The sequence below is a fragment of the Rhyacophila brunnea genome, unplaced genomic scaffold (assembly GCF_057557595.1).
Source record: "Rhyacophila brunnea isolate RB1 unplaced genomic scaffold, BYU_Rbru_1.0 scaffold_14, whole genome shotgun sequence".
Lineage (NCBI taxonomy): Eukaryota > Metazoa > Arthropoda > Insecta > Trichoptera > Rhyacophilidae > Rhyacophila > Rhyacophila brunnea.
The window spans coordinates 10,186,925-10,214,127 of record NW_028232796.1 but is presented as its reverse complement, the minus strand read 5'-3'; the positions used below and the strand labels follow the sequence as shown (position 1 = coordinate 10,214,127).

At 37.0% G+C, this 27,203-nt stretch overlaps 2 protein-coding genes across 2 annotated transcripts; one reads left to right on the top strand and one right to left on the bottom strand.

Annotated features, from left to right (window-relative positions):
• Positions 1-3: 3 nt before the first annotated feature.
• Positions 4-7,266, bottom strand: LOC147075597 (BRCA1-A complex subunit Abraxas 1-like). The gene is made up of 4 exons (XM_085941911.1): positions 7,157-7,266; positions 6,626-7,069; positions 4,545-4,985; positions 4-196 (listed from the first exon to the last, which is right to left on the bottom strand). Exons 1-4 carry the CDS (start codon positions 7,238-7,240, stop codon positions 110-112), a joined length of 1,056 nt encoding a protein of 351 aa, XP_085798037.1. The 5' UTR covers positions 7,241-7,266; the 3' UTR covers positions 4-109.
• A 324-nt stretch (positions 7,267-7,590) lies between these two features.
• Positions 7,591-27,147, top strand: LOC147075596 (exportin-4-like). The gene is made up of 14 exons (XM_085942352.1): positions 7,591-7,711; positions 7,800-8,078; positions 9,261-9,527; positions 10,510-10,801; positions 11,064-11,317; positions 12,519-12,727; positions 13,542-13,697; positions 14,458-14,543; positions 15,002-15,182; positions 15,996-16,334; positions 19,027-19,297; positions 19,719-20,003; positions 20,419-20,625; positions 21,472-27,147. Exons 1-14 carry the CDS (start codon positions 7,661-7,663, stop codon positions 21,862-21,864), a joined length of 3,270 nt encoding a protein of 1,089 aa, XP_085798478.1. The 5' UTR covers positions 7,591-7,660; the 3' UTR covers positions 21,865-27,147.
• The last annotated feature ends 56 nt before the right edge of the window (positions 27,148-27,203 follow it).

Genomic DNA, 27,203 nt, shown 5'->3' with positions numbered 1-27,203 from the left:
AGTAATCCATCTTAAAAGTATGTTTATTTGGTAATTAAAATAGTTTCAATTATTTTTATATTATAGTTTCAATGTATGATTTAACACGTCAATACGTTGGCAGGTCGCATCAGATATCTTTCCTTTGGTCGGCGTTCGGCTTGGGGGCAAGAGCCGGTTTCTCCCACCCTCTTGTGTGGACAGGTTTGACCTTTTCCTGCAACAAAAATTACGTTAAGTAATATTAGTTTTCTGGGTCATCAAAAAACAAATTTCTCAATGGTATTGGATTATCAATATATCTTAATTTTAAAGAATCGTATTGCATCCATTATGGATAAAATCTACCAAAAGATATAAATTAATTTACTTGACATGCCGCCACTGTTCCCAACATCAGAGTACATCTCATGGATGGTGTATGAAATGTCATTATGTATTATTTTCATATCTACATTTGTACGATTTTACATTTTTTTTTAATTGAAAAAAAAAAGAAAAATGTTTGAGAATGTTCTTTTTCTCCTGAATATTTTTCTTTGCTGAGGCATTATGAGCGTAGATAAAAAAAAGAAAACAACAAACTTATACAATTGCATTATGTAACCTTGCGTACATGACGTTTATAAATAGAATGCAAACATTTCAATGATGTCATGAATTGAATTGAATATGTCAAATAAATTGGATTTAAAGTTTTACTTAAATTTTGAATATTAGGTATGTATTTCTGATGTAAATTGTGGGAAATAAAAATGTAAAACTGGGAATGAATTATACTAAATTGAAACAGGACTGCAGAAACTATATGAAAATAGCAGGAAAATGTAAATTGCAGGCATGTAAAATAGGTGTTCCACTGTATGTATAAAATGTGTCGCTACATTTCAAAACCAGCCAAGTCCACCTTTAGGTATTTTTGACTTTTTTGTGATTTGCGGAAGAACTAATGCCTTCTAACATTTCTGCATTATCAAAACTATCCAAATCCGTCTGTATAATAAATAAATGGAAGCTAAAGATGAACAGTTTTTTCAAACTCACCCATATCCACTGAAGTCATTTTATCACACTCAACCATGTCCATTCAGGCCAATCAGTGAAGGCGATTACAACAACATAGCCGTCAGTTGTTTACGAACCGTTGAGTGAGTGAGTGTCAATAGTGTCTTTTTCGACATTTTTTAATAGAAATAATTAATAAAAATAATGTTTCAAATATCAGAAGTGACCCCTGCTAAGGCGAGAAAACGAATAATTAAGGCAGAATCGACAAAACGCGCCAAAGATAGGGAAAATCGGTAAGTTTTATTCTGTCTAACCTGCATCCTAAAAAGCGTCCGGTGTCAAGCAGGGTCGCATTTGACATTTTCAGTACTGAGAATATAAATTTGGTTTTATACAATTCTAATTTATGAGACTTAGAACCCTTTGTACTTCTTAAAAAAACACACATATCAAACCTACTCCTTAATTAACTTAAAGATTTTAATAATAATTATTGGTGCATGTCTATTTAAGAGCGTACTTCAGTGAAACGGCAAATAATTTTCAACAGTAGGTGCGACGAAATTTCTCACTAGTCGCCAATCGCAGAAGGAAAGTCGAGGTGTCCGCACGTCGATTTGTTTTGTCATGGCGTCTGATGAAAATATTCTTAAATCGTGTAAGGATGACTAAAAAACTTTACGTGTGTACTTAAAAAAGAAAACATGTCGGTGAATACACTATTATTATTAGTAATATAACAATAAACATGACATTAAATGGATGCATGTTGGATTTTTACAAAAAATTATATTTCGTTCGGCGCGCGTCATTTACACAATCCGCGCATCGCCTAGCCACGATTTTTTAGACCATGCCTCAACTGAAGTATACCCTTAAATATAGTTTGCTGTTCTATGCAGACGCCTCTTAACCCTTTCTAAGCGTTACGAATCCCGACTTAGTACAACAGTGCGCGTTGTTATTTCAAGCATCAATAAATCGTAATAAATGTCAGTCAAACATACACAAATAGAGTAGTAAAAAATCGGAGTCAAGTTCAAAAATGATTATGACAGAATCTAATATTTTATGTGACTCTAAAAATAAACATTCGTCGCCTAAAACTGATAAGAAATCACGAACAAGATTTCTTCATTGAAAAAATGCCGGCTTACTCGAGCGGCGCCATGACACTTACGAAATGGTGCTGGACTAATGCGTCGATGACAGATTAACAAGTGTAAGAACAGTTCAGTATTATAGTCTACGGCTACGATTTCGACAAATATGTCATACACATAATGAATAATAATATGGTTTATGACTTTTATGAGCATTTTTGTTGAGTGTGTTAAAAAAATATCAGTCATAAATAGCTCATTTTTATAGCATCCAGGACATCTCAAACTGTGTAACTTTTATTTGAACTCCCATACACATTGCAGCACTGCAGGTCGAGTATAAATAAATCATCCTTGAGAACTACTGGCTATTTGAGAGTAATGTACTTACCACCAGTGCCTGGTTTGTACCTACCATTGACCCCGAACTGAATGGAATCGAATGACACATAGTTTATAACAAAACGGTTTATTTTTCGAATACCTATTAGGCTATTACAATTCGTAAAATATTAAATTTCAAACACTTCTTGCACTTCTAAATGCTTTATAGTCACCACAATTTTATTTTCAAGTTCATTTGTTTTTTTTTTTATTATATTACTTCAATAACCTGTGGGTCTATTCTATACTTATCGAACACTAAAGTGATAAATAGTATCAAACTTAGGGTAGGTTTGTATCAAAATATTAGCACTTATTGTAACAATTACACGAAGTTGGTTTTTATTGTTGCAATAAGTGCGATATTTCAACAGCAGCAAGATAGGTGCTGTTAAAATATAGCACTTATTGCAACAATAAAAACCAACTTCGTGTAATTGTTACAATAAGTGCTAACATTTTGATACAAACCTACCCTAAGTATGATAATATTTATTACTTTATCACTTTAGCGGTCGATAAGTATAGAATAGACCCACTGGTACTAGAATAGGTAATCTCTTATTTTATTATAATGACATGATAGTAAGTAACTCGAGTTATTTTCGACTATAAATATAAGAAGAATTCTCCATAAAAAAAATAGTAGTCATGAATCAAACCCTTTTGAATAGTGTTACGAAAAAAATAATTCTCAAGTGTCTGTCTCACACCAGCAGACGATGATTTGCCGCGCAGTGTATAAAAATTCAGTAGCGCGGGACCTGGTGTAGCGTAATACGACAATTTCCGCATTTATGCGGGAACGGGCATCTGATTGTTCGTGTCTTTTCTTTATAAATGGCTGATAACTAGGGTAAATAAATAATTTTTGTCTGTTTCACCTAATTCTATAACCAGAAAATAGTATTTAAAAATGTTAATCAATGATAAACAAAGAGACATATTGAATCGCGGACTCCTAGGTATATTTAAATGACACCTTGTTCAAATTATTTTCCGAAACTATTTACTCGCGGATAATATAATAGCAGATAGGCGAATGAATGCAATCTCCAAAAGCATTCCTTTTGTAAAAATATTTTGTAAATTCACTTTGATCAATGTAAATTTCGAATATTCTATTTAACAGTTTACGCACCAAATAGTTTTTCAATCATTAAAAAACAATATAACTTATTATATCGCAAACTCGTATCGTTACAAACACGTCAGTCAAATGTCTTCGACGCACATGCACTAAGAAGCGATAAGACACTATATACGCGGCAAATTTGAATTGGCCCGATGACTGATATTTTTTTATTCAAGACACGCTCCCGAAAAATATTTATTTAAATTAGATAGAACAAAAGTTTAGGCTATCCATTGACAGATGTCAAGAGAAGGATGATTTCTGAATAAATTAAATCAATGTTCGAATTATTCGCGCCTGGCCGAAAGGAGTACTAGGCAAACGAAAATCGAAATGACTTTAGTCAGCTGACGCGCGGATGACTCGCGCGTATAGGCTGACTAAAGTCAGTTGCCGCGTTAGAAAGGTTAAGTTAATAATACCTATTATATTGAGAAAATTTTCTAAAAATAAATTTATGTTATCATCATTTCCTAAGTCCAACCCAAAAGAATGACACAATCATAGCTAGTAAAATGGCTGGACTTGGCTTGGAACGCGTGGACTTGGCTTATTTTGTGACAAACTAAGCCATGTCCATATAAAAAATCCACTTTTTGAAGAATCTATGAAAATTACATGAAAACTAATAATGTGGATCTTATTAATTTAAAACATTATATAATCGCAATAATATAAACTTTCACCTTCATGACCGTGTACACGAAGAAACAAAAAAGGTGTTTTTCTCCTTTTCATCCATTATGGACATGGCTGAGTTTGAAATGTAGCGTCACAAATATATTATTATTCTGTTTAAAATTATTTGGAGAAAAATGTGCTTGCCATTGAATTCTTGGTTCAAGAATGTTGTCATGATTTCAAACCAGTCGGGAACCCCTGTGGTAGGTAGTTCAAATTCTTTGAATAAAATTGAATAAAGATCAGCAACTCACCGGAGCGGCGGCAGAGCTGATTCTGCGGGGAGCGAGGGGACGAGGGAGACGGTCGTCAGCAGAGGAGGCGCGGCGGTGGAGGTCCTCCTTGATGAGATCGTTGACAAAGTCAAAGGGCTCACGGGGAGGCCCGACCACTGCGTCCACTACCGGCTTCACCATGGCGGTCTCCTGCTGCAGGCGCGCCTGGGCGTGGCGGATCGGACGAGCCTCGCAGGCGTCGGCACGGAACCGCTCCGCAAGTGCGGCCGACATCTGCTGCACTTCTCCGGCCACTACCCGGACGGCAGCCTCATGCCGCATCGCCTCTTCCCTGGCCGCAGCCAACACAGCTCGTGCCGCTTCCGCCACATTATACCGGTTCTCGACGCACGCTTCCTTCAGTCCCATCTCAAACGGATCATTTTGGCCACTCTTCGTCGGTCGCTTGTATCCTGACACCTGCAATTTCACCCTCACCCCATTAACATTCAAGCATTCATATAATAACTTAATGAACCATAACATCAATGCATTAAGTGGATGTAGTATGTGAATAATAAAAGGGCACCATCTCTCAAACATTTAATTAGTTTGTCCGAATTTTCTCATATGTTGTAATAAGGTTTGTAAACTACTTTATCTTATGTATGTCATTATTGTAGAAGTATATATCGTTGTAAATCCCATTTTGGTCACACATGAGAACAGGAGCATGCTGGGTCAGCAGCCCAATAACTTTGTTCCCAGGCCGGAGCGTGCCCCAGCACTTCTCCAAACAGTTATAATCAATCACATCGACATGGTGAAATATTTTTGTTGAAGTTGAAGTTACTTAATAATAGATGTAGCCATCATTTTATGGTGTCAGTTATATAGAGTCCCATATATTTTTTAAGAATCATTTGAGTTGCATATAAAATCTATTTTTATTTAAATTTGTCAAAATAATGACCAGTTTGGTAGGTACATTATGAGGTGTTTGAGTGAGTAAAAAACATATAACGGCCCTCCATCTTCTAAATATCTTGAAGAGTATTATATTTAGCTCCAGTTTTAGTATATCTTTCTATTATCATTATTCTAATTCTATCATAGACTTTTAAACCTTTGTCATTTTGTATAAAAAAAGGCTAAAAAAACACAAAAATCTGTATTTGACATGGTTTCTTGATTCCATTGACACAAAATTAACTTAAAATATATAAAATAAATAATAGAAGAATTCAATACCTACAAATATTTAAAGGATTTATTTGAATTAAATGAGTTTTATCAATTTTAGTAATCAGTGCCTTTTTAAGTGATATTCAAAAATTAACTCTGTCTCCAACGGATTAACATTCGAAATACGGAATGTGTATAAAGTTCCTTCTATGCACAGTTCAAATTCTTTGATAATTAGGAATATAATATTGTCTCATTCAAAAAATCAGATAAAACTGTTCATTTCGCGTTCGATTGGAATCTTCCTGATGTTATTTTCTCAAAACATACAAAATCGGTACATTGACGGCATGAAATGTCAAAATTTGCCGCCATTTTTTAATGCGCCAACATACAGAACATTTATTTTTCTATTGCTACCAATCCAACTACACTAAAAATGTATTGGAATTGCCTAAAGTGGTGTAATATACAAAAAGATCATACAAATCTAAATTCTTTGGGCACAATTAATTTACTAAATGTAATGGATGGCGCAAGCAATGAAATATGGACTTGGAAGACGTATTCGATGAGTATAGCACCTGTACATCTGCATGGATTTACTGTCAATAATAGCATGTACATTAAATTATCGCGGTAAAAACTACTGTTTACACATAAAAATGCTAATTGTTTGCCAATCAGTGAGACGTGTTAGTTGTTGTTGCAAGAATGTCTGCTGTACCGTGCGTTGTAGTTCATATTTTTGCTGGCAGATTCGCGACTGTCGTTCTACTACGCTGAACTTTTCTGATCCATGCATGCAGTTTTGCAACTTGCACGATAACATTTGTTTACACTCGGATTTTATTGTTATAACCGCTATAATACATCCTGCCAGCAGTAAATCCAAGCACGTGTTAACGAACTATTATGCAAGAAAAAAAACATACCGTCTCGCCCAAATTGCTGGTGATATCGGGCAGCGGTTCCATTGTACCATGTTTATTGACTTTGCTGAAGCGATAGGTGTATGTGTGTGTTGAATTGCTCTGGCTCTGTTGGCGGGCGATATTGCAGCACAGAAAATAGCCACGATTGTTGTCGGAAAAATACTTCTGCAGGCCCCTCGACACGATCCTGTCGCGGACCGTCGGCTTCAGGGAATCGTTGTTTCTGTAGCGGTACCATCCGACGACCTCTGTGGAACAGTCCGCGAGCAAGGCTTCCAGAACCTCCTCTCTTATCTCTCCGGTGGGGTGGTAGAACACGCCTGTGTCCGGCGCCGGGAGCACCGACGTCACATCGATGACGACCTCCACTCGCGCATTGTCGGTTCGAGTGTCAGATATATGATTCTTTATACTCTGCGTAACTTTGCCAAACAAAAATCCTTCCTGAAAAATTGTTAATATTATTCGACATTATGTTCGAGGGACACCCGTAATCGGGTACAAACGATTTTATAGATTAATATGGCGTACCTGACTGTTTCGCGAGTTGACACACTCGAACAATAAATATGATAAGGCTGTACTACTAATGGAAGTACGCTCTGTGAACGCCATGTCAATTGTTTAAAATTTTAAATGTCACTTTTTGTATTTATGTCATTTGCGTAATTTGACATTGCCAGTCAATGACGCAAAAATTCCCGTGGAAATAATTTTATTTTAACGCCTTCAATTATTAAATTTCGAAAACACTTAATTATTAATCAGATAAATATTATTATATTGGTATAACACGTTACCTGTTTAATCTAGCGCATTATGTAGGTATCCTGTACTTCTACAGACGATACAAAATATTATTATTATGGTAGATGAGTCATTGACATTGACAATTATTCATAGATATTGTGATTTGGTATTCTCCTTCTTCTATTGGTACGCCGTATTAGATATATCTACATGTATTCACTTTGTAGCTTGTTTACGTTTTCGACTTTTCTTTTATGAAAATACTAACAAAAGATAAATTAAACCATGACTAACCCTGCAATGGAAACGTTAGAAACGGCCTCTCAAATATTCATGGTCAGTATATCAATATTCCTCAGGTTGCCGTAAAATTTAACCTATAAATAAAATCGCAATCTATGTGACATTTTACCATTTCTTTCAGGCGCCTCCGAATTTAGTGACTCCTCAACAAAGGCAGCTCGCGGAAAATATAATTCTCGATTTCCGCAAAATAAAATGTCCATATCAACTCTGCAAAGAAATATTAGAGTCTTCAGCGTCTGAACATGTCCTGTTTGAAGCTGTCGGACTATTGAAGTCAGCTATCATAAAAGAATGGTCCGATTTGAACGACGTTGATATATTATCCTTGAGGGCTTATCTAATGCAATATGTGCTACAAAAACAGCTACCAGCATTCGTGCGAGAAAAGATTCTCCAGGTAATTTCTCATCTATCTTCAATACTAATTAAACAGCAATACTTACAAATCTTTCTTTTAACTCTCATTAAATCCATGCATCCATAATAATTTTGCAAGGGTATCGTAAAGTCTATCGAAATGACCCAAAACTTAGAAATCTAATTGTTGTTTCCACAGATCGAATTAAATAGACAGAATTGTAAAAGCCACTGCCCTGGACCAAGGTATTTTATGACGATAAGGCTATAAAACCCAAGTAAAACAAAGTGCGCTAACTGTATTCAAATATTGAATGTGCGTCCTCAAATATTTCCAATATGAAATTGCGTTTCGTTGACGTGACAAACATAATATGTCATATTATGATATAGATGTAACTACTTACTGAAAATAATATATTTCCACGTAGCCTGTAATATCACATCCAGTAGCGTAAGCCATTTCCCATTAATTTTGTGTACTGTGGTTGTTTCCTATAAAACTAATCATATAGGTTATCTTATTACCGTAATAGATTTTGATAAAAAAAATACAATTCCTTGGTTTGGTATTTAGTGAGAGGTGGTGGGGGTGCTACTCGACTGAAAAATTAGAACAAAATGGATTGACTCGACTAAATGATTTACTAAATTACCCTTCACTAGACTAATCTGAACCGGCTTAAAGGCTTCAACTAATTTGGTACATTTCACAGATACAGTGCACTATTTTAGCACATGTCTTTTTTCGTGTAATATTTCGTCTCTGTTCTGGCAGAACACACTAACTGGAGAATACTAGTTTTGAGTAATTTGACTTTGAAGTTGTTAAAATGTTTGAAATGAACCATCATGTGAGTTTATTAAGTAATCGTAAAAAGGATGACTTTAAAATAAAGACTGTTTATTTATTAAGAAGGTTTCCAGACGGTAAAGTTTGAAATAAGGAACATTTTGGTAAACTAACTCAATATGTCATTTTTTCGAATTAGTGTCTTCTGCCAGAACAGTGACGATTTATTATAAAAATGTAATATTTTTCTATATTCTGAATATAATAAATTCAAATTTAAGTCCTGTAAATATAGCTGTCGTAGGATTATCTTTCTGTCATTTACCACAGCCTACCTACCTTCAACAGGCACCCTTCGCCACCCGTAGGTACTACATATTTTGTATTAATTTATTTTAAATAATATTTATTGTGGAAATTTGTGTGCAGCTTATGGCGATAATGGTAAAACGGCTCAGCCTAGATGATCACGGCATCGAGAGGCGAAAGTTGGTGGATGAAGCCCACAGTCTGATCCAAGAAGGACCGCTTTCGTCGAACTCAGCGCTCGGCTGCTCCATGCTTCTTGCGTTGATACAGGAACACTCCATCACGGTGCGATCGGCCGATCTGGGCTTACCTTGGGCCCAGCATTTTAAACTCAAGAATCAATTCGAAGCTGTCGAATTGAAGATCATATTCAGTTTCGGCATAAGGGTAATTATAATAGTCATCATTAATTATAACTTGATATAAAAAAGTCTATTACCATTTTCGTTTTCAAGCCGGCCTTCGTGGGTACGGTGGTTACTTTTTTTCAGCCACATGATTAGCATTACAATTTAACATTTTTCTTGCCAGATTTTTCAATAGGCATCTAGCTTGCAAAAATCGCATCTGGCTTGTGGCGTTTTTACTAGAGTTTTTTTATGCCTCCAACAGCTCTAAATTTTTTGAAAAAATGCTGGATATTTAGTTAATGTATTTTCATGCGCATCAAATTTCTGACTATCGAATACTTAATGCAGATAGGTCGGTACATATTTTAGTGAGAAATAAAACAACGAAATAATTTCATGCATTATTTTAATGTTTTTGTATATTATTCTGAATCTCCAAGTTAGTATATAAAATAATAATTTAACAATTATTATTTATCTAAAAGATATGTTCTTTAATTCTCTATATCTGTCCTACAAGAATTGACTTCGTTCTTTGTAGAATAAATAAATAAATTTACTTGCAATTGTATTTTCATAAAATCTAGTGTTTTTTCCTGTCAAGCTTGTTTTCATACCTCGTCTGGCATGTTTTTGTCCGACAGTTGGCAACACTGCACAGGATTAAACCTGCTATGTACGATTTTAGCCACTACCCTTCTACTATCTAGGCCACCGTGGGTGCATTTTAATTTGTGTAATGTCATAATTTTTTATGTGCATTAATTGATTGCAAAATAATTTTCAAGAGTGAGAAGATCTCATAAATACTCCATTGTCTCAACAACAAATTATGTTATTTTAAAATTCTTCTAAGGCATATAACAAGATATAGCATCATTCCATTGTAATCTGGCTTTGTTTATCTTATTTTATTATTTTGGTAACAAAAAGTGATTGAATTTTAAACATAACAAGCTTCTTTCGGGCGACCCATAGTTTTATCAGTGAGTGGTTATGATATAATATGTTTTATGCAGGCACTCCAAGAACTGGAGAGGTCGGGGGCGACAAGCAGCCCTGCCGGGATAAACTTGGCCGAGAGACTGTTACTGGTGGGGGAGGCGGCCCTCTGCTGGGGACATGTATCTCCCCTCCTGCCGCGCCGTCTCGTGGGCGTATTCGAGGCCGTGCACGAGAGTGACGCAGCGCCCACTCTGCGACGTTCGCTGGCATGGCGCCCGCTACTCACTGACCACGCCCTGCCGGCTCTTTTCAGCGCGCTTGCCCTCAGGGGACACCCCCTTCTGAGGCCGGCTCTTGCTTCCTTGGGTAATTGTTCAATGTCACTCTTACTTGCCTATTTTACTTTGATGTGGAAGAAAATATAAAATTTGACACCTTCATGTTGTATTTGAAATAATCCGTTGTCTCAATAACATGGTATTTATTATTTTTGTTGTTACACAATTTTTATTCAATCAGTAAGAATGTTATATCAAGCTTGAACTGATCGAGCGCACATTGGGAACACAAAAATCACTTATGTTAGATACGTGGGACGCTAATCAATGTTCTTATTATTCTGTTCCAGGGCAGCTGGCGAGTTTGAACGGTGCAGCACTGGCTGAAGAGGAGCGAGGGGGGCACGCGCTGCGGATTGCCAGCGGTCTCTTCCCCCTCCTCTCCACCTCCCTGTCCCCGTCGGCGGCTCCCGCCCTGCGCCGTCTCTGTCTGCACTCTGCCAAGGAGCTGCTGGCACTGCCCCCCGCCCATCTCACACACTTGCTCAACACGCTCGCCCACTACATCGCTTCCCTCGTGCACATGGCTACCCGCGAACAACCTGTAAACTTCCATTTACTATTATATATTATAAATTTATTGCACTACTAGACATTGAAGAAAACTTTATGTAGACAAGGCCTAAATAAATGAACCTGATTAAAAGGACTACTTACTAGAACTAAAGTTTATGTTTGCCTGGTCGCCAATATTGCAACACTTCCGTGCACGCAGCCTCTGCATGTGCGCCAATATGAAATTTTGTTATTGTGCCCAATATCGAATGAAAATTGAAAAATCACGCGACAGGCAGACGTTTTCTTTTTCCACTAAAAATGTCCCACCAAAGCTATGTGTGACAGTCAATGACATTATTAATGGACGACGCACTCAGTACAGTAGCTAGCAGGTAAATTCGCCCATAGTGACATTCGCACGTGCATAGGTAGACGTCACATATCCAATATGCGATATCACGCATCGGGAATTATAGCAATATCACCTTTATTGTAACGGCGTTAGAACAGTGTTTCTAGTATCAATGTTCGTTTGAGCGAACCTGTTCGAACCGAACCATTCGGCAGACCCGACAAAAAGTTTCAGGAATTTATAGCATTATCACCTTTATTGTAATGGCGTTAGAACAGATTATGCCATTCGGCAGACCCGACAAAAAAAGTGAGTGTCATTTTTTTTCCCAGATGCTTCGTCCATATTAATGTCATTGGTGACAGTACATTAAGTTACATGTGTTTTGTCAATGATAACAAAATTACATCAACAAATTCGACATGTTGATTCAAGTTATTTCGCATTGTGAATTCATTTGTAGCAAACTTTCACCTTATCATCACTCGCTTCTGTCAAATTGTTCAAGTATTTCAATACAATTTTCACTCTTGTCAGTCAATTCCACAGATTATTAAATAAATATTGCCTAGATATTTTAATTTGTTATAAAAGATTGACAGATTTGACACACCGACTTCGAAGTCGTCTGAATTCATGAAGGGATCTAATTACCTAAACTACGCAATTCTAAATTAAACCTTTATGTAACTATGTAATTGTATGAAATCGTAAATATCTTTTAAACATATTCACAATGTAATTAATATGACTATTATGATATACTATTTGAATGTAAGACGTCTACGAATTTAATTATCTCACGCCCTACATAGTTCGCGGATAAAACGTTTGAATAAAGCTGCTGTAGTAAACTAAGAAATAATTATCTTATTATTATTGTATTGTTAAACAGGGGTCAGATGAGGAGACGTTATGCACAGAAGCCTTGGAGGCGAGTCTGGAAGCTTGGGTGGGCCTCCTGCACACGGCTGTCCAGCCCTGCATCTCTACCTCCGCTGATGCCCCCGCCCCTGCACCTCTCTGCCCCGCCTTCATGGAGGGCTCCACTCACATCTTTGACGCTCTACTCAAGGCCAGGCTTGCGCCGCCTGATGGGAACAGGTCAGACATTTTTTTGTGCTACTATGTACTCTTAAGTGAACGGTGATCCCGACATAATCTGAACTCACAAAAGCTAATACAGTCGAACTTGGTTATTACGAGGAAGATGGGACCGACTGAATTTACTCGTTATAAGCGTTACTCGTTATATCAGAAGTTGTTTATTGTAATGAACGCTGGTAGGTACCTACTGACTTCACAAACCTTGGATTTTTTACTTATTTCAACCATATGCGTGGATACTTTTTCAATATTATCGGCGAAAACATCAATTAGGTAGGTACTTAGACACTTAACTAGCATCATAAATGTAATGCAATCCCGGTGGCATCCTGTCCGGTCAGATTTTATTGCTTAGGGTCGAAACGTTTTTAAACGATCGACACATTAACAGTTTTAAGAAAATTTTTTATGTTATTTTAGCCTTGTATATCCGATAAGTTGCTTGTTATAACAGTGAATAAATGTATGGAGAAAATCATAAACTAAAATGTCAACGAATGTTTCCTCATTACATCCGAGATCTCACTATTTCCGTGGTCGTAATAACCGAGTTCGACTGTATTAAAAATGCTTTCTTTCATGACCTCATACATACACAGATGCGATTATTCATTCTACAAAGTCCAAATATCAACACTCAAAATGTCAAATTATTGAATTTAGAACTTTTAGCAGCAGCCATTTATGTATTATGTTATACATATTTTTAGAATATATCGTTTCATCTACAAAAATGCATAAAGCTTTCCAAGTTTATAGTGTATTTATGTCTTTTCTCCGAATTGACAGATGGTAATTGAATACATTTCAGATGTGCCGGCATAGAAGGCGAGTCAGAAGTGGAAGAAGAAGGGACAGATTTGGAGAGATGCGAGTCCATCTTGCAATTGACGGGGGCCATCGGTCGCTTCGCCCCGCATCACTCCTTGCCTCTTATCAGCTGCGTCATCGAAGCTAGGACCAACAGGTGCCCGACCAATAACACTTTCATCCTTCATGATTACCGCACTAAGCAGAAACATTAAATTGGAACACTCATCATTTAAATTTGATTTTACAAAATGGTGATATGTGTCGCCTAGAGTCATAATTCACATTTTGTCATTTTTGAGTGAGGAACTTTCCGAACTTTTTTGATTTATGCATGCAATCTTGCAACTTGGAGGATAATACATGTTTACACTGGGTATTATACCCTGTTTACACTTATCGTGCAAATTCCAGGATTGCATGCATGGATTAAAAATGTTCAAAATCTTCTAAATTTTCACGCGACAATCAGACTGCGATATCTGCGCCTGCACAGTAGAACGATAGTGACAAATCTGCCGGTAAAAAAACACTACACCGAGCAGAGACTCATTTTAAGGTTAACCGATATTCATGACCTGTCAAAAATAGTACCATACAATGACAACATCGCATCTTGCTTACTCTTAAAGAATGAGATTGGCGAGACAGTCAGTACTTTTACGTGTAAACAGTTATTATCGTGATTGTTTAAAATACACACTAGTAAATCCATGCGCATGTGCAGACGCTATTAATTGTACGTTACAGTGAGTCATACAATACATGAAACATGTTCGAAAAGTCAGTTTTTTAAATTTTCTTCCGCTTCTTGTTGCTTCCATTGCCCCCTTTGAGAAATACCGGTGTACACAAATGAGTATTAAATCAATTCATTGTTTTAATAATCCGTTTATTAATTTTTTTTATTTCTTCAGAATGCAAGAGCTTTTGCGGATGGGCGTAGACAGTCCGGACCTCTGCAATGTATATGAAGACCTTCATTGGACATTATTATTTGCAGGTTATTAATTCTATTCATTTTTCACAAGACTTGATGCTTCCATTATATAATATGTAAATGTTATCCGATCAGTTTATTAATTTTATATATTCAAAGCGATTCAAAAGGCACCTACGATGGACGAGCGGCAGAATGACATTTTCAAAAGCAGGTTCGCGTCTGGCAAATTTACATATTTTTTTTGAATGTGTGTTTGGATCCAGGGCGAATGGCTAAAAACCATTTATTGTAATTTAAATCTGTTAAGAAATCACATTGAGGCCGAGAGTGAGATATACAAAGACAATCCGTCGACGATGAGTAGATAAGCAGCCAATAATACTACACTTCGGCATTATCATTTAGTTGAAAAATAATGCCGAATGCCTCTAGTTATTGTAAAACCCTTTTGATTGAAATCTATATAAATTAATTACCATCGTCACTGATTATTTTGGTTATGATGATGAATTACGCAGGTCACGTGCTGACTATAGAGGGAGACGGAGATGGTGATGGAGAGACGCCATCCATCCCAGGAGAGCTAGTGCGGTACAGCGCAGAGGCGGCGGGAGATGTTAACGCTTCCATCAGACTGCTGCAGAGCACCCACTCCGATCCACACCCTGATGACTTGCAAGCTGCCGACCATATCATAAGGTGACAGTTGATTTGTGGTTATGGTGAATACGGTGTTGGATCCCCAATGACAGAATGGTCATTTGTGGCCAGTGACATGCTAAGATTAATTTTGTATACGAAAATGTGTTCTGAGCTTTTTTTGCCAGAGTCGCCATTTAATAAAACTCTCGTTTTAGTGTTGCAATCCTGAAAGAACTTGTTATATTATATAATGAACACTTATTTAGAAAAGTGTTTTCCAAACTCTGGTACGGATGCTCCCGGCGGAACGTGAAATATTTGAAGGGGTATGCGGGTGAACTTTTATTTTGTAAAACCTTTTGACACCAACTATTTGTGGAGTGTTGTATTATAGTATTTTTACTATAATATTATAATTTTTGAAAATCATAGTAATAAAACAAAAATTGTGTATAGATAGATGTTATTGACAAGCTCAAAAACGGTATCGAATCTGATTGTAAGGTCATTTTTCAATCAGTGGCGGAACGTAACAAAGGACTCAAGGGGTACACCGGTAAAATCCATGTCTATAAAGGTGTACTAGTACATTGTACGTTTGGGAAACACCGATTTAGATAAAAAAATTTGTTAAATCGCAAATAATAGTATGTATATAAGTAACCAAGGCAGAAGCGTTAATAATTTAATTCCAAATAATGTATTCAGTACTGAAAATAGTAACTAGTATTCAACCCTACTAAAAATATTCAAAGTTCATATTATGTACTCCCTCAATTACAGTAGATGATCAACCTCTATTGTTCTATTTATTAGTCCAAACTCTTTGGAGTAAACTGATATTAAAATAAAGTCATTGTTGTTTTCCAGGTTGATATGGGGCGTATGGCGGCTGTGCGGGACATGCGGGTGGGGTGGGGGAGGCGCGTGGGGGTGGAGGGCGAGCCCGGCACTGGCGGCCGATTGTACATGGCTTTTGCGTCGGTGGCTGCGCTCTTACCTCCTCCCAACCCCGTGCTCGGGCGACGGTCAGCTGTCAGGCCGCGCAATCCGCGCTGCGTGGGCCAGGGGCGGCGGTGCAGACGTGGCGGGGGCGGTGGAGCGATTAGTGCGGGGGGCGTACGCCACGCTCAGCTCTCTGCCCGGAGATGCGCACTCTGCCAAGCGGGCCGTCGCTTTGATCGCAGCCGTTTCTGCTATCAACCATGCGTGAGTCTTTTGCTTATATTTTAATATATGGGTCTCTTCTACGGGGCTACATCCCGGGGTGGGATTTGGCCTCCTCCACAACCGCTCTCCACTCACTCCGGTCTCTCGCCACACTTAATATATCGGTGGTTATGATATGTTATGATATGTTAATGATCAAAATGGATCCTGAGATATTTGGACCTAAAGTTAAAACTCCTTTTGTAAAATTCAGGAATGTTTTCACTGTATATACTGATACCGGGGGGAAAAGAAGAAGAACTCACATGCCTTATAGATATATATTATAGGTAGATGTCCTGGTCCGGTATCACTTCGGGTTGCAGGTCATGTGTGGACATCAGGATGCATAATTCAAGATAAAACACGTCTTTAATTTGACAGTCCCACGTGGAACTACATTTATTTAAGCTAGGGCATAGGCAAACATTGATAATATTACATCATTTTTACATCTAAAGAGGTCTTAAATTAGTTACCGCACTGTCTTTATATTAGGGGTCGGTTTATCATTATTATCCCGCACACTAAGCACTGATTCACTTTGATGGCAACTATATAGATTATTATTCACGCGACAACGATGAGGGGTGTCACTCTTTCTAAGATATGATAGCTTTTGATTGGTTATTTTTAACGCGAGGATCCTAACTGAAACACGTGTTAAAGGTATCCGCCGCGCCGTAGACGGCGGGGTAATGTTTTTGCCGGCTTCACTGCCAGATCGGAACTGAGCCTCACTTTTGAAAAATATCTAAAAATCTTAATGGCGAAGGGGTACTTTCACGCCCTGAGGGCGCGATTTCCGAGGGGTGCGGGGGGGTTGTTTGTCACAGCTTGGGGCTGTACATTTTGGACGTTATTTGTTATCTTGGGACGCGCAGGTACCCTGGTCTCGGTTCGGAAGGGATGCCGAGGGGTCGCCTTTGTTTTGCAAAAAATGTTTAAATTTTTGTGTTTGTAGTGCAGGGCTGTTTAACTTTTTCAGGGGCATTTTAATATCGATGCTAAATGCCTGATGCGGTATTCGAGACTGAGTATTTGGTAATAATATTTACCATATTTTGATAGTACATGGATCAATTTAAATAAATAGTCGAAACATAAAGTTTATTCAGGCTTTATTAATATTAGCAAATTAATGTTAGCCAATACCTCTTTACACTGCTGAAGGAACTGTCAAATGGACATGATTCACATTCAATTTGATGTCTTATCAATACTAGTATTGCCATTTATGCGGAAAATTGTAGAGCTATGACACACAATATGGAAATCTGTTTTATCTAGCCATTGAAATAAAAAATCAAATTTTATGAAAATTGGACTTGATCCATAATTATTATGAACCACCCATATTATGTAATACAAAGTGTATTTAATGAGTACATTACACCCACGGTGGCCACGCGGCTTAAGCGTTGGACTATCACGCCGTGGGTCCCAGGTTTGAATCCTGGGTCTGGCAAGTACACATATTGTTTTTCAATTTGTGTCTTGTCAGGGTATGGACCTAATAGGTTGAGCAAATGGCTGACATCCGTTTCTCGTAAAAAACAAAATCTGTTAATACAAACTTCTACTCTGTGGAGGCCCATATGATCCTATTAGGATCGGACATGGTCGAAAGAAAAGAAAACTATAAACAATATCAATTTATTTATTCATATGGTGACAGGTTGTCAATAAAACAATGGTGAAAACATTGAAATAAAACACAATGTGAGTCTTTTTGTCACTTCACTTTTTATCTGCACTGCGTGTTACAGAGGGTTACATGTAAATTGTACATAAAACATTTCACCGTGTCACAGTTCGCTGTGTGCTCTCTATCGGATAGAGATGACCGTATACTGTACGGTCTCCAATTTTATTAGATTCAATATGAACATAAATTCTATTTTCATAGCTGATTTTGGCAAAATTCATGAATTCAAGAATGAAAACCTAACCTAATCTAATCTAAAAAATAATCCAGTATATCGGCTATTTTCAAAATTTGTTTGCTGTTCACTTCCTATATAGTGTAAACCGACTAGAACCGTATTTTATTTAGACATGAATTTTGTGTCGTATAGGACTGACATAAGAACTGAAGAGGTTGGACGGTCTTTAATATACGGCCATATATTTCCAATACAACATTTCACGGTGAATGCTGAAATCGGGAGGCTTACATTTTAATAAATAATACTTCAAGTATCCTTTAATACATATTATGTAAAATACTTCCTCCAATCCTTGTATCGATAACAGCAACCATATTACCTCCTTCGATTCCTATGCTTATTCGTTGTCACAGAGTGGCACTCACCTGTTATGTTTTTCAACTACCAACCAATCTCTGGCCATCCAAATACATGTTTTGTTTTTTATATTACACCTGTATAATCTGAATAGTCATTATTATGTATATAACATGGGGTGTCGTTCTTTCCTGATCAATTTCAGTAGACTGTCAAATTTTATGTGCTCTTTAACTAAATAAACTGTCCATATGGACATTTTTGTTATAGATTGATACAATGAATTCTAAAGATGAAATCCTCGTATGGTGACTCTCAATGTTATACATAGTAGAATGCTACTGGAGGAGACACGATTACGCTATGTACTCCTGCCTAATTAACATATTTTTCATTTAGTGTAGTTAAATTAAGGGACACATTATTATTGTAATATGTATTTTTAGGGAAGCAAATGTGGCACGGTGTGAAATACTGAGCGAGTCGTTCCGTTGGGGTCTGGGAGAGGATGGCTACCGGCTGGAGGCGAGCGCCCGACGCGGTCTTGCCAAAGCGGCCGTCCACGCCACGGCCAACATGAGCAACGAGGAACGGGCGGCGCGCCTTCACCTGGTCCTTGCTGTCCCTCAGAGCGCCCTCCTCAACGCCAAAGACCCCGCCGATCCTCGGCTGCTCGCCGCTCTTGACATCTTTGCAGGCATCGCTGACGGAGCTGTGGTATGGATGCCCTATATTTCTATTAGCTTTCAATCTTACTTCTCCTTAGACCGTAACCAAATGAGAGAATTTGCAAGAATAATAATATATTACGGTCAATCCTCGATGAGACTCGCTCGCTGTAAAATACTGCAAACATTTTGAAATTTGAGAAATTTTCACTCGTGTAAATATCAAGTTGCATTGGCCGATCTGAGAAGCCCTTCCCTTTTAACCGACAGATCCACACTCCCAGAGCTGACAGAGCTTGGAGGCAAAGCCAGCGTATCCAGCTAAGAACTGAGAAGTCCAATGGTTTGAAGTCAACCTGATTATCATGTGCCACTTTGTATTTCAGACATTCTGAGGACAATAAAATTGTGGTATATCTATGTATTTTGTATATCTAATTAATTTGCACAATGTATTGTTTGGTTTCCAGTTCAGCTCGGCAAAGTGCGTGTGGGACTACATCCGGCCAGGGCTGGAGGCGAGCGTTCGCCTGGCGGGGGAGGCAGGATGGCGCGCGGGTGGGTCTTGCGGGGGGGCACTGCGACTAGCAGCCGCCTCTGCCACCACACTGCCATGCCTGTTGCCTGCGGAGGCCGCCGCCCAATTGCTGCACACCCTGGCGCGCCTTCTCACCGCTCATGCTGCCATGCCGCCTCCCTCCCAGCACTCTAGCACGCCCGGCGCTCTGCAAGCGCAGGAAGATGAATTCTGTGAGGTATCTATTCCACGCATCTTCAAAAATATATTTGCTGCCTTCTAAACTAATGGTGACTTTGTTTCACCACCAAAAGCGACAGTTAGTGGCCAACCATCCTACTCATTTCACTCAAGTGACAGCTAACGTTGAGTAATCTAATTTCTAATATTTTATCAGGGATAATTCTATTTTTTCTCCTGTTATCTCTCTATAAATCTCAATAACAGTTATTTCATACATAATTTGGAAACACCTCAGAAACATACCTATTATTATAAAATATCTTTAAAAAATGTGGTGACTACATAGTAAACGATGAAAACTAATTCCACGACATTCTCTATAGTTTGGGTTTCTCTGCATTTGCTCAAGGATAATTAATTACCTTGATCAACAGTTGTGAATTTGTTATTTAAATGATTTATATTTTCAGGAGATATCTCTGGTGATGGAAATAGTCAGTGGCATAGCGGACAGCTCTTGGTTGCTTGGCCTGAAAGAAGGAAGCGAAGCGCTAAAAGCGTCGCACGCGGGGGCCCGGGCCCTCCTGCCTCGTTTGGCGCCACCCTCTCCCCTCCTACAGCACCCGCAGATTGCACACCGCTACTACCGACTACTGCAGGACCTCGGTTCTTTTGTGGTAACCATATTCAATTCTATGTTAATTTTTGTTTTCCCGCAAGTAAACATTTTATCATAGTCAATTTGGCTTAAATTGCAATCAATTTGTTGATTTTCTATTGACTATTTAATGCCCAGAATGACGGTTACGTCAAGTTTACAATGTCGTGGGTTTGAATCCCGCGTCTGACAAAATTCACATGTTGTTTTTCATTATTTGTATAGACCCAATAAGTAGAGCAAGTGGCAAATTGATATCATAATATGTCTCTGTAAAGTTTTCAGGATTGAAAATGTTATTAAATGTGAAAAATTATGTTATCTTCATTTGTGAAATAATCATTATTAAAAATAGTGCATTTTTTGGCAAAATTTCATGGTTTTTGATCCCGGAAATATAAATACTAATCGTGAAATCGTGAGATTGAAATTTTGTCTGGCATTGTAATGCCTAGCTGCGCTTCTATTCTATACACAAGACTGCTATCGGCCGCTATCAGCAGCTATTGAGGGTAGATATGTATCGAAGTATTAGCACTTATTGTAATAATTACAATAAGTTAGTTGTAATTGTTACAATAAGTGCTATGTTTTAACAGCACTTCTCTTGGGTGTGCTAAATTTTAGAACGAGATAGACAGTTTTGACTGTTTATACATCTAACTTATTATAACACAATAATACTTTGATACAAACATATGAAAAACTACCCTCGATAGCCGCCGATAGCAGACTTGCTGGTATCCCTACTTGGTATACTGGTGTATATATCTTGTATCTAATGTCAAATGATACAGAATAAGTTGCTCTGTAATGGATACTAAAGTAATCAGACCTCGAATGTAATGTGTGTTTTAATTTTCAGATATGCTCATTGGAAGATGAATATTTTAATGCTGTGATAGTCTCCCTGTCGGAAGGTGTTGCAAGCAACGAAGGGTCGGGACCGGTGTGTACGCTGCTGGCAGAGCTGGCGATGGCGGCCAGAGAGAACGCCCACCCCAGACTGACGGCCGCTTTGGAGCCGTTGGCGTCGCAGCTTTTGTCTCTGTGTGTGAGCGGGGCCATGAGGGAAGCCCTGCGCGGCGCCTCCACCGCCCTGTACCAGCTGGCCATCGCTCTCCCGCGCCTCCGAGAAGCTCTGCCCGCCTCTTTGAGGGTGTGCGCCTTCGATGCGCAGCGCCACGACGGCCTGAAGTTCCGGGACGAGTTCGACAAGTTCATCGCGGAGGTGCAGGGTTCGGATCTCATCGCTTGAATGTCTCATCTGAAACCTGACGGAAACAGTGTATCGCTTGAACTTATTCTGTTTAAGTTTGCGCCTGTCGATCGGACGAGCTTCTTTTGTATTACCCACATTATAAGATTAATTGAGACAGCTGAGAACCTAATTCAAGTCGCCCACATTAATGTGTTTTAATAACCCATTCGCAGCATGTGAGACAGTTGGCAACCCTTTCGAACGGTTATTACATTTCCACAAAATATTAACAAACTCACACGTTCTACTACTCGTATTTTCTATAATACAAATAGTCAAATCTGTGGTTTCTTGACTTTCCACACAGAAGAGTTTAAAAAATGAATGTGTATGGCGAAATCATGCGACTGAAACATTTTGTTTTGCTACCCATTCTCGGACACGATATGTATCAGTCATAGTAAATTGCATACATATATATATTTATTTGTTAATGTTTTAATGCAATTTGTATTTCAATTAAAATACTTAATTACAGTTTTTTTTTTTTTTTTTGAATTATTAATAACCATGTCCTTGCTTTTTCGTACAAGGTGGTTGTTGTTAGTAATTTTGAACAATTACAAACGCCCAGGCTTTGAGAAAAACACATAAATATTGTGTGTCCTGACTGGGAATCGAACCCAGGAACTCTCGGGTGGAAGGCCAGCGCCTTACCCACTGCACCACGAGAGCCGCCACTTAATTACAGTTGAAATGTATACTGCCAACTATTAAATTTTCAAGTAAATAATAATAACAATTTTATATTGCCATCTGTTAATACCAACACAAACTAATACTTTTAAAAATCAGTGATTTATTGGTTTGCGTCTTCAATAATAGTTTTCTTCTCCATTGTAGAAGGAAAATCAAATAGATAAAAATCATGACTCACTCAATGGTTGTAATAGTGCAATTGAAAGGACTATGAAATGTAACAAATGACATATCTGTAAGTACAGTAGAATCTCACTATTCCGGCACTGTATAAAATGTGATAGTGGTATTACTGAGAAACGGTAAAATAAAACAATATTATGGGTACACTCACACCTTGTTTAAAAACTCTCTCCTGTTTATGTGGAACCTAAATGTCTTCAGATAATAACATACTTCGAAAGTGCTGAATTAGTGAGATCCTACTGTAATACATATGTACAGTTTGTTGAAAATAAGTCATCTATGTATTAAGATGCAAAACAAAAAAGTACTAACCTAAAACTGTTGTGTCAATGTGCGCTTTACTTCTGTTCTCAGCTTGTTGTTTGAAATATTGAATTGATGGTCGTGGGTGTATGTAAAAATTTTAAATCTTCACACGGGATGATTTGTTGTCATCCGCAAGATGATCTGTCTCGTCATTAATTGAACTGAAAATATTTTAAGGTGTCACCGCTTGACTGAGTTATCGCTCGATATATTGATTCATCTTTTGTTTTAATCACATTGAAATGCATCCGTGCGGCTGAATTATTACTTCGTTATAATTATTAATTCTTAAATTGATTGTTGAGTCACTTGTTTGATAATTTGAACATAAAAATTTGTACTAAACAAAGATGTTGAAGAAACCTTGTATATAGAGATGGAGCCTAAATGTATGAAATTTAAACAACAATAAGGACCACTGGTTCACTGATTAAGTTAGCTACAGGTCATTTCCCACTACAGGTTCATTTGCAGATAACTTCACACTACTGCTATAAAATTTATTTTCCAATTTGCAGGGCATATAAAAAAACAATCCGTCACGATAAGCAGCCAATAATACTACACTTCTGCATTATTATTTATTTGTAAAATTTTTATAAAACCATTTATAACTGTACTAAATTAAATAAATAATTACAATGAACATAAAAAATGGCCACCAAGAAAATCGGAGTGCCAACGAGCGATCCTAATATTTGTGAAGTTTACCGACTTAACCATTCTCCATGCACTTTGCACAAAATAATTTCAAATGTTATAACCGAACTAATATATAAAATTCTTTTGTACTAAAAAACTCATCATGCTGATAGTATTTATAGAATTGTGTAGTTCTCTTCAAATGAATGTGCAATGCAAAGTCACTTGTAGCTAACCTAATCATTAGAGTCTATGTTTTTTTTTTTTGCTTCACTCATATGTTTAGACTATATAGAAGAATTCTGTCTTCTACATATTTAGTGAACCTCATTAATTCAAAATTGAATAGACCAAAATTTAATGAACCACAAAATGCCTGACACTTGATTTGAATGTGCAGTAATATGAAAGAGTAGTTTTACCAGCACGGATTTTTAATTTCTTTTTAAATATTATGAATAATTTGCTACACGCAGTGGTGTCATTGGTAGAACGTCTATTTGTGAAGTAATGGGCCACAGGTTCAATCCTGCGACTGTTAGAAAATTTAATAACATGATGATTTTTCAATGTGTGTACAGCAACAACCCAAATGGCTAAGAACTGTTCTTCGTAAATCGTCTGTCAATATTGCTTGGACATAATATGCTCCGCTCTCGAATGAAAATTATAATTTTGTGATTTATAATAGTTTTTTTTATCTAGTTATGATGGCAAAAGTCTTCACTTTATAGAATTTTGTTACAGTAACAAATTACCTAAATATTCGACCATATTTTGATAAAATTGATTTATGAATTTATGTATTAACAAGGTTTAATACAGCATTTCAATTGAAATTATTTTTTAACTTATTAAATTACCTAATATAAAATAATGTATAGTTCTTCGTTTTGTGATGACTATTCAGCCATATTTTTTTGTATGTATCAGTTATTTTTTGATTCATTGATCGCATTAGCAGCTTTATTCAGTGTCCGCGCGGCAAGTTCAATCTACGGTTACTCAACGCAACTTCTCGTGCGCATGCGTATTTTAACAAATTATTCATGTAATTTTGTAATGCACTCGAGAAAATGAAATGTCATTGGCAATCATGTGTCTAACTATTTGCTTCAAATTATAAAATGACAATAGATTTGGAGATGATGAATGATTTACAACTGTGATATTTTTTTTTCTTCTTTTGACTATGTCTGATCATAATAGGATCATATTATTATGAGGCTCCACATAGTGGAGGATTTGCATTAACAATTTTTGTTTTTATGAGAAAAGAATGTTAGCCACTTGCTCAATCTATTAGGTCCATACTCTTGACTCCAATCACAAATCGTAAAACAATATGTGTATTTGCCGGACCAAGAATTCGAACCTGGGACCCACGGCATTATAAACTGATGGAATACAAAGCGACTGTGATAATACATAATATTATCTCCACATGTTTCGCACCCTAGGATGCCAGTCGGAAGGAATATTTGTATAATTAAAACGATAACAATTACTGTTATTGTATGAAAATCAAAGAGCTTGCTTCAATTTTACACATTTGACATTGTCATTGTCGATTTCGAAACAAGCAAAAAGTAACCTAAACAACTTAATATCAGACGAAACCTTTATGAAACACATTGTATGAAATCGTAAGTATTTTTTAAACATATTCACAACATTGTATTACTATATAGTATTTGACAGTAAAACATCTATGAATTTAATGATAATAATCACAACCCACATCATTGAGCCATGTATTCACTAGGGGACAAATGGAGCAACATGTCACGGGACATTTTACTTGTACATACCAGGACTCAACATCAGTTGTGGCAGAAATGTCGCCCGAGGACGTTGTGTTGGTCAGTGCTGCGTATATATTTATTCTAATGAGTAGTTTATCGAAACGTAAGAGAAAGAAAAAGTGGTTAGTGCGGAACTATTTACTACAAAGAGAAAGAAAAGCGGATATTCGAGTGACTCGTGTTGAGCGACATGTTGCACACCGGTCTACACTCGCCAACATTTGGCGCGGGACAGACGAAGCGAAGCGACGACATCCGTGTTCTGCGTCATGTAGAAATGCCACACTATGTTGAGTGCAAGGTTGGGGGACAACGTTGCAGCGTCACGTAGACTCTATGTTGCGCGTCATGTTGAGGGACATTTTGTCCCCTAGTGAATACGAGACTTTATTCGCAAATTCGAACACGGGATGAACCATGTCTTGGAACTGAAACTGAAAAACTGCAGTATATTTTGTTAATTTATTCTCTTAAAAGGCATAGGTATGTAAGAAATAAGATTATGCCTACATCAAATTATTTACATTATAATTATTTTATTGAGATATTATTAATATAGTTAACTCTATATTGAAAGTTCCTAAATGTATGTTTTTGTTATGTCAATTTATTATGAACATGCCCTATTCAGTGCAATTGCTGAACAGGTATCATTTTGTTTGTCCATTACTATAATATAATATTATGTACATAGTAATAGTCTGATATAAACATAATATATTTGATGTTATATCACTTCTTCCTAAATAATTTATATTTTAATTTTCCACAGCTTAAAATTATACAAATTTTTTGTAGTAACACCTTTTTATTTTTATTTCACGCAAACCTTAATATTTTATTGAATAATTGAGGCACTGAGGCTTAAAAGAGTACACAAATAAAAAAATAGTTAAGAGCAGTTTACACATCACCCGTACCTATTCACATAAAACAGGGTATGTAAAATGTTATTGTTTTTATTGTAATGTACCTAATTGGTATTTGGTATGACCAATCCTCCTTCAAACACGAATGAACAGAGAAGGATCGTTTGATTTCTTCTTGGAATGGTAATAATAGATCATTTGAGAATTAGACATTGTTTGAGGGGTTTATTTTTGAAAACTATATGGCCAAAATAAGTTTGACATGCCGTCTAAAATCAGGCATAATGGTAATTTCTTTTTGCTTTATGTGCAAGTTCTACAATATTGGATGAGCTTGAATTTTTTTCTAGCATACATTTATATATAGACACATAATCCATTGATAACTCTAAATAGGTTCTAAATTATCGACTTTTGACAGCAGCAATCCTACGATATATATGTGTAATTTCGCATGAATATGTCATGTTTAACTTACAAAAATCGCCAAAATATATTAAAATTCATGTTAATAATATTATGTCAAATTTAATTTTGTTTATATTTATTGTAAAAAAGCTAATAATATCAGCTAAGAAATTGGACATATTGTTTTAATTTGATAATACAATACGATTATAACGAACCTGTTACGCTTGAGACATAAAAATGCTGTTTACCACGAATATTAAATTGTGGCTTTTTGAAAATAGACCCCCACCCCTCATTTGGATATTATGTATATTTTACACTTGCACTTGTATTCATTCAATACTCAGATCATCGATTAATCATCTTAACCTGGCACTCGCGGGCTATTGTAGTATGACGAATTCACTCTCCGCGGTGA

Excerpts from the sequence above, each read along its gene's own strand:
- LOC147075597 (XM_085941911.1), bottom strand. The coding sequence starts at position 7,240 with ATGGCGTTCACAGAGCGTACTTCCATTAGTAGTACAGCCTTATCATAT. Across the intron at positions 4,986-6,625 it reads CCAGCAATTTGGGCGAGACG|GTGTCAGGATACAAGCGACC; the intron begins GTATGTTTTTTT and ends GTGAAATTGCAG. Across the intron at positions 197-4,544 it reads TCAGCTCTGCCGCCGCTCCG|GAAAAGGTCAAACCTGTCCA; the intron begins GTGAGTTGCTGA and ends TTTTTGTTGCAG.
- LOC147075596 (XM_085942352.1), top strand. The coding sequence starts at position 7,661 with ATGACTAACCCTGCAATGGAAACGTTAGAAACGGCCTCTCAAATATTC. Across the intron at positions 14,544-15,001 it reads TTGGACATTATTATTTGCAG|GTCACGTGCTGACTATAGAG; the intron begins GTTATTAATTCT and ends TGAATTACGCAG. Across the intron at positions 20,626-21,471 it reads AGGACCTCGGTTCTTTTGTG|ATATGCTCATTGGAAGATGA; the intron begins GTAACCATATTC and ends TTTAATTTTCAG.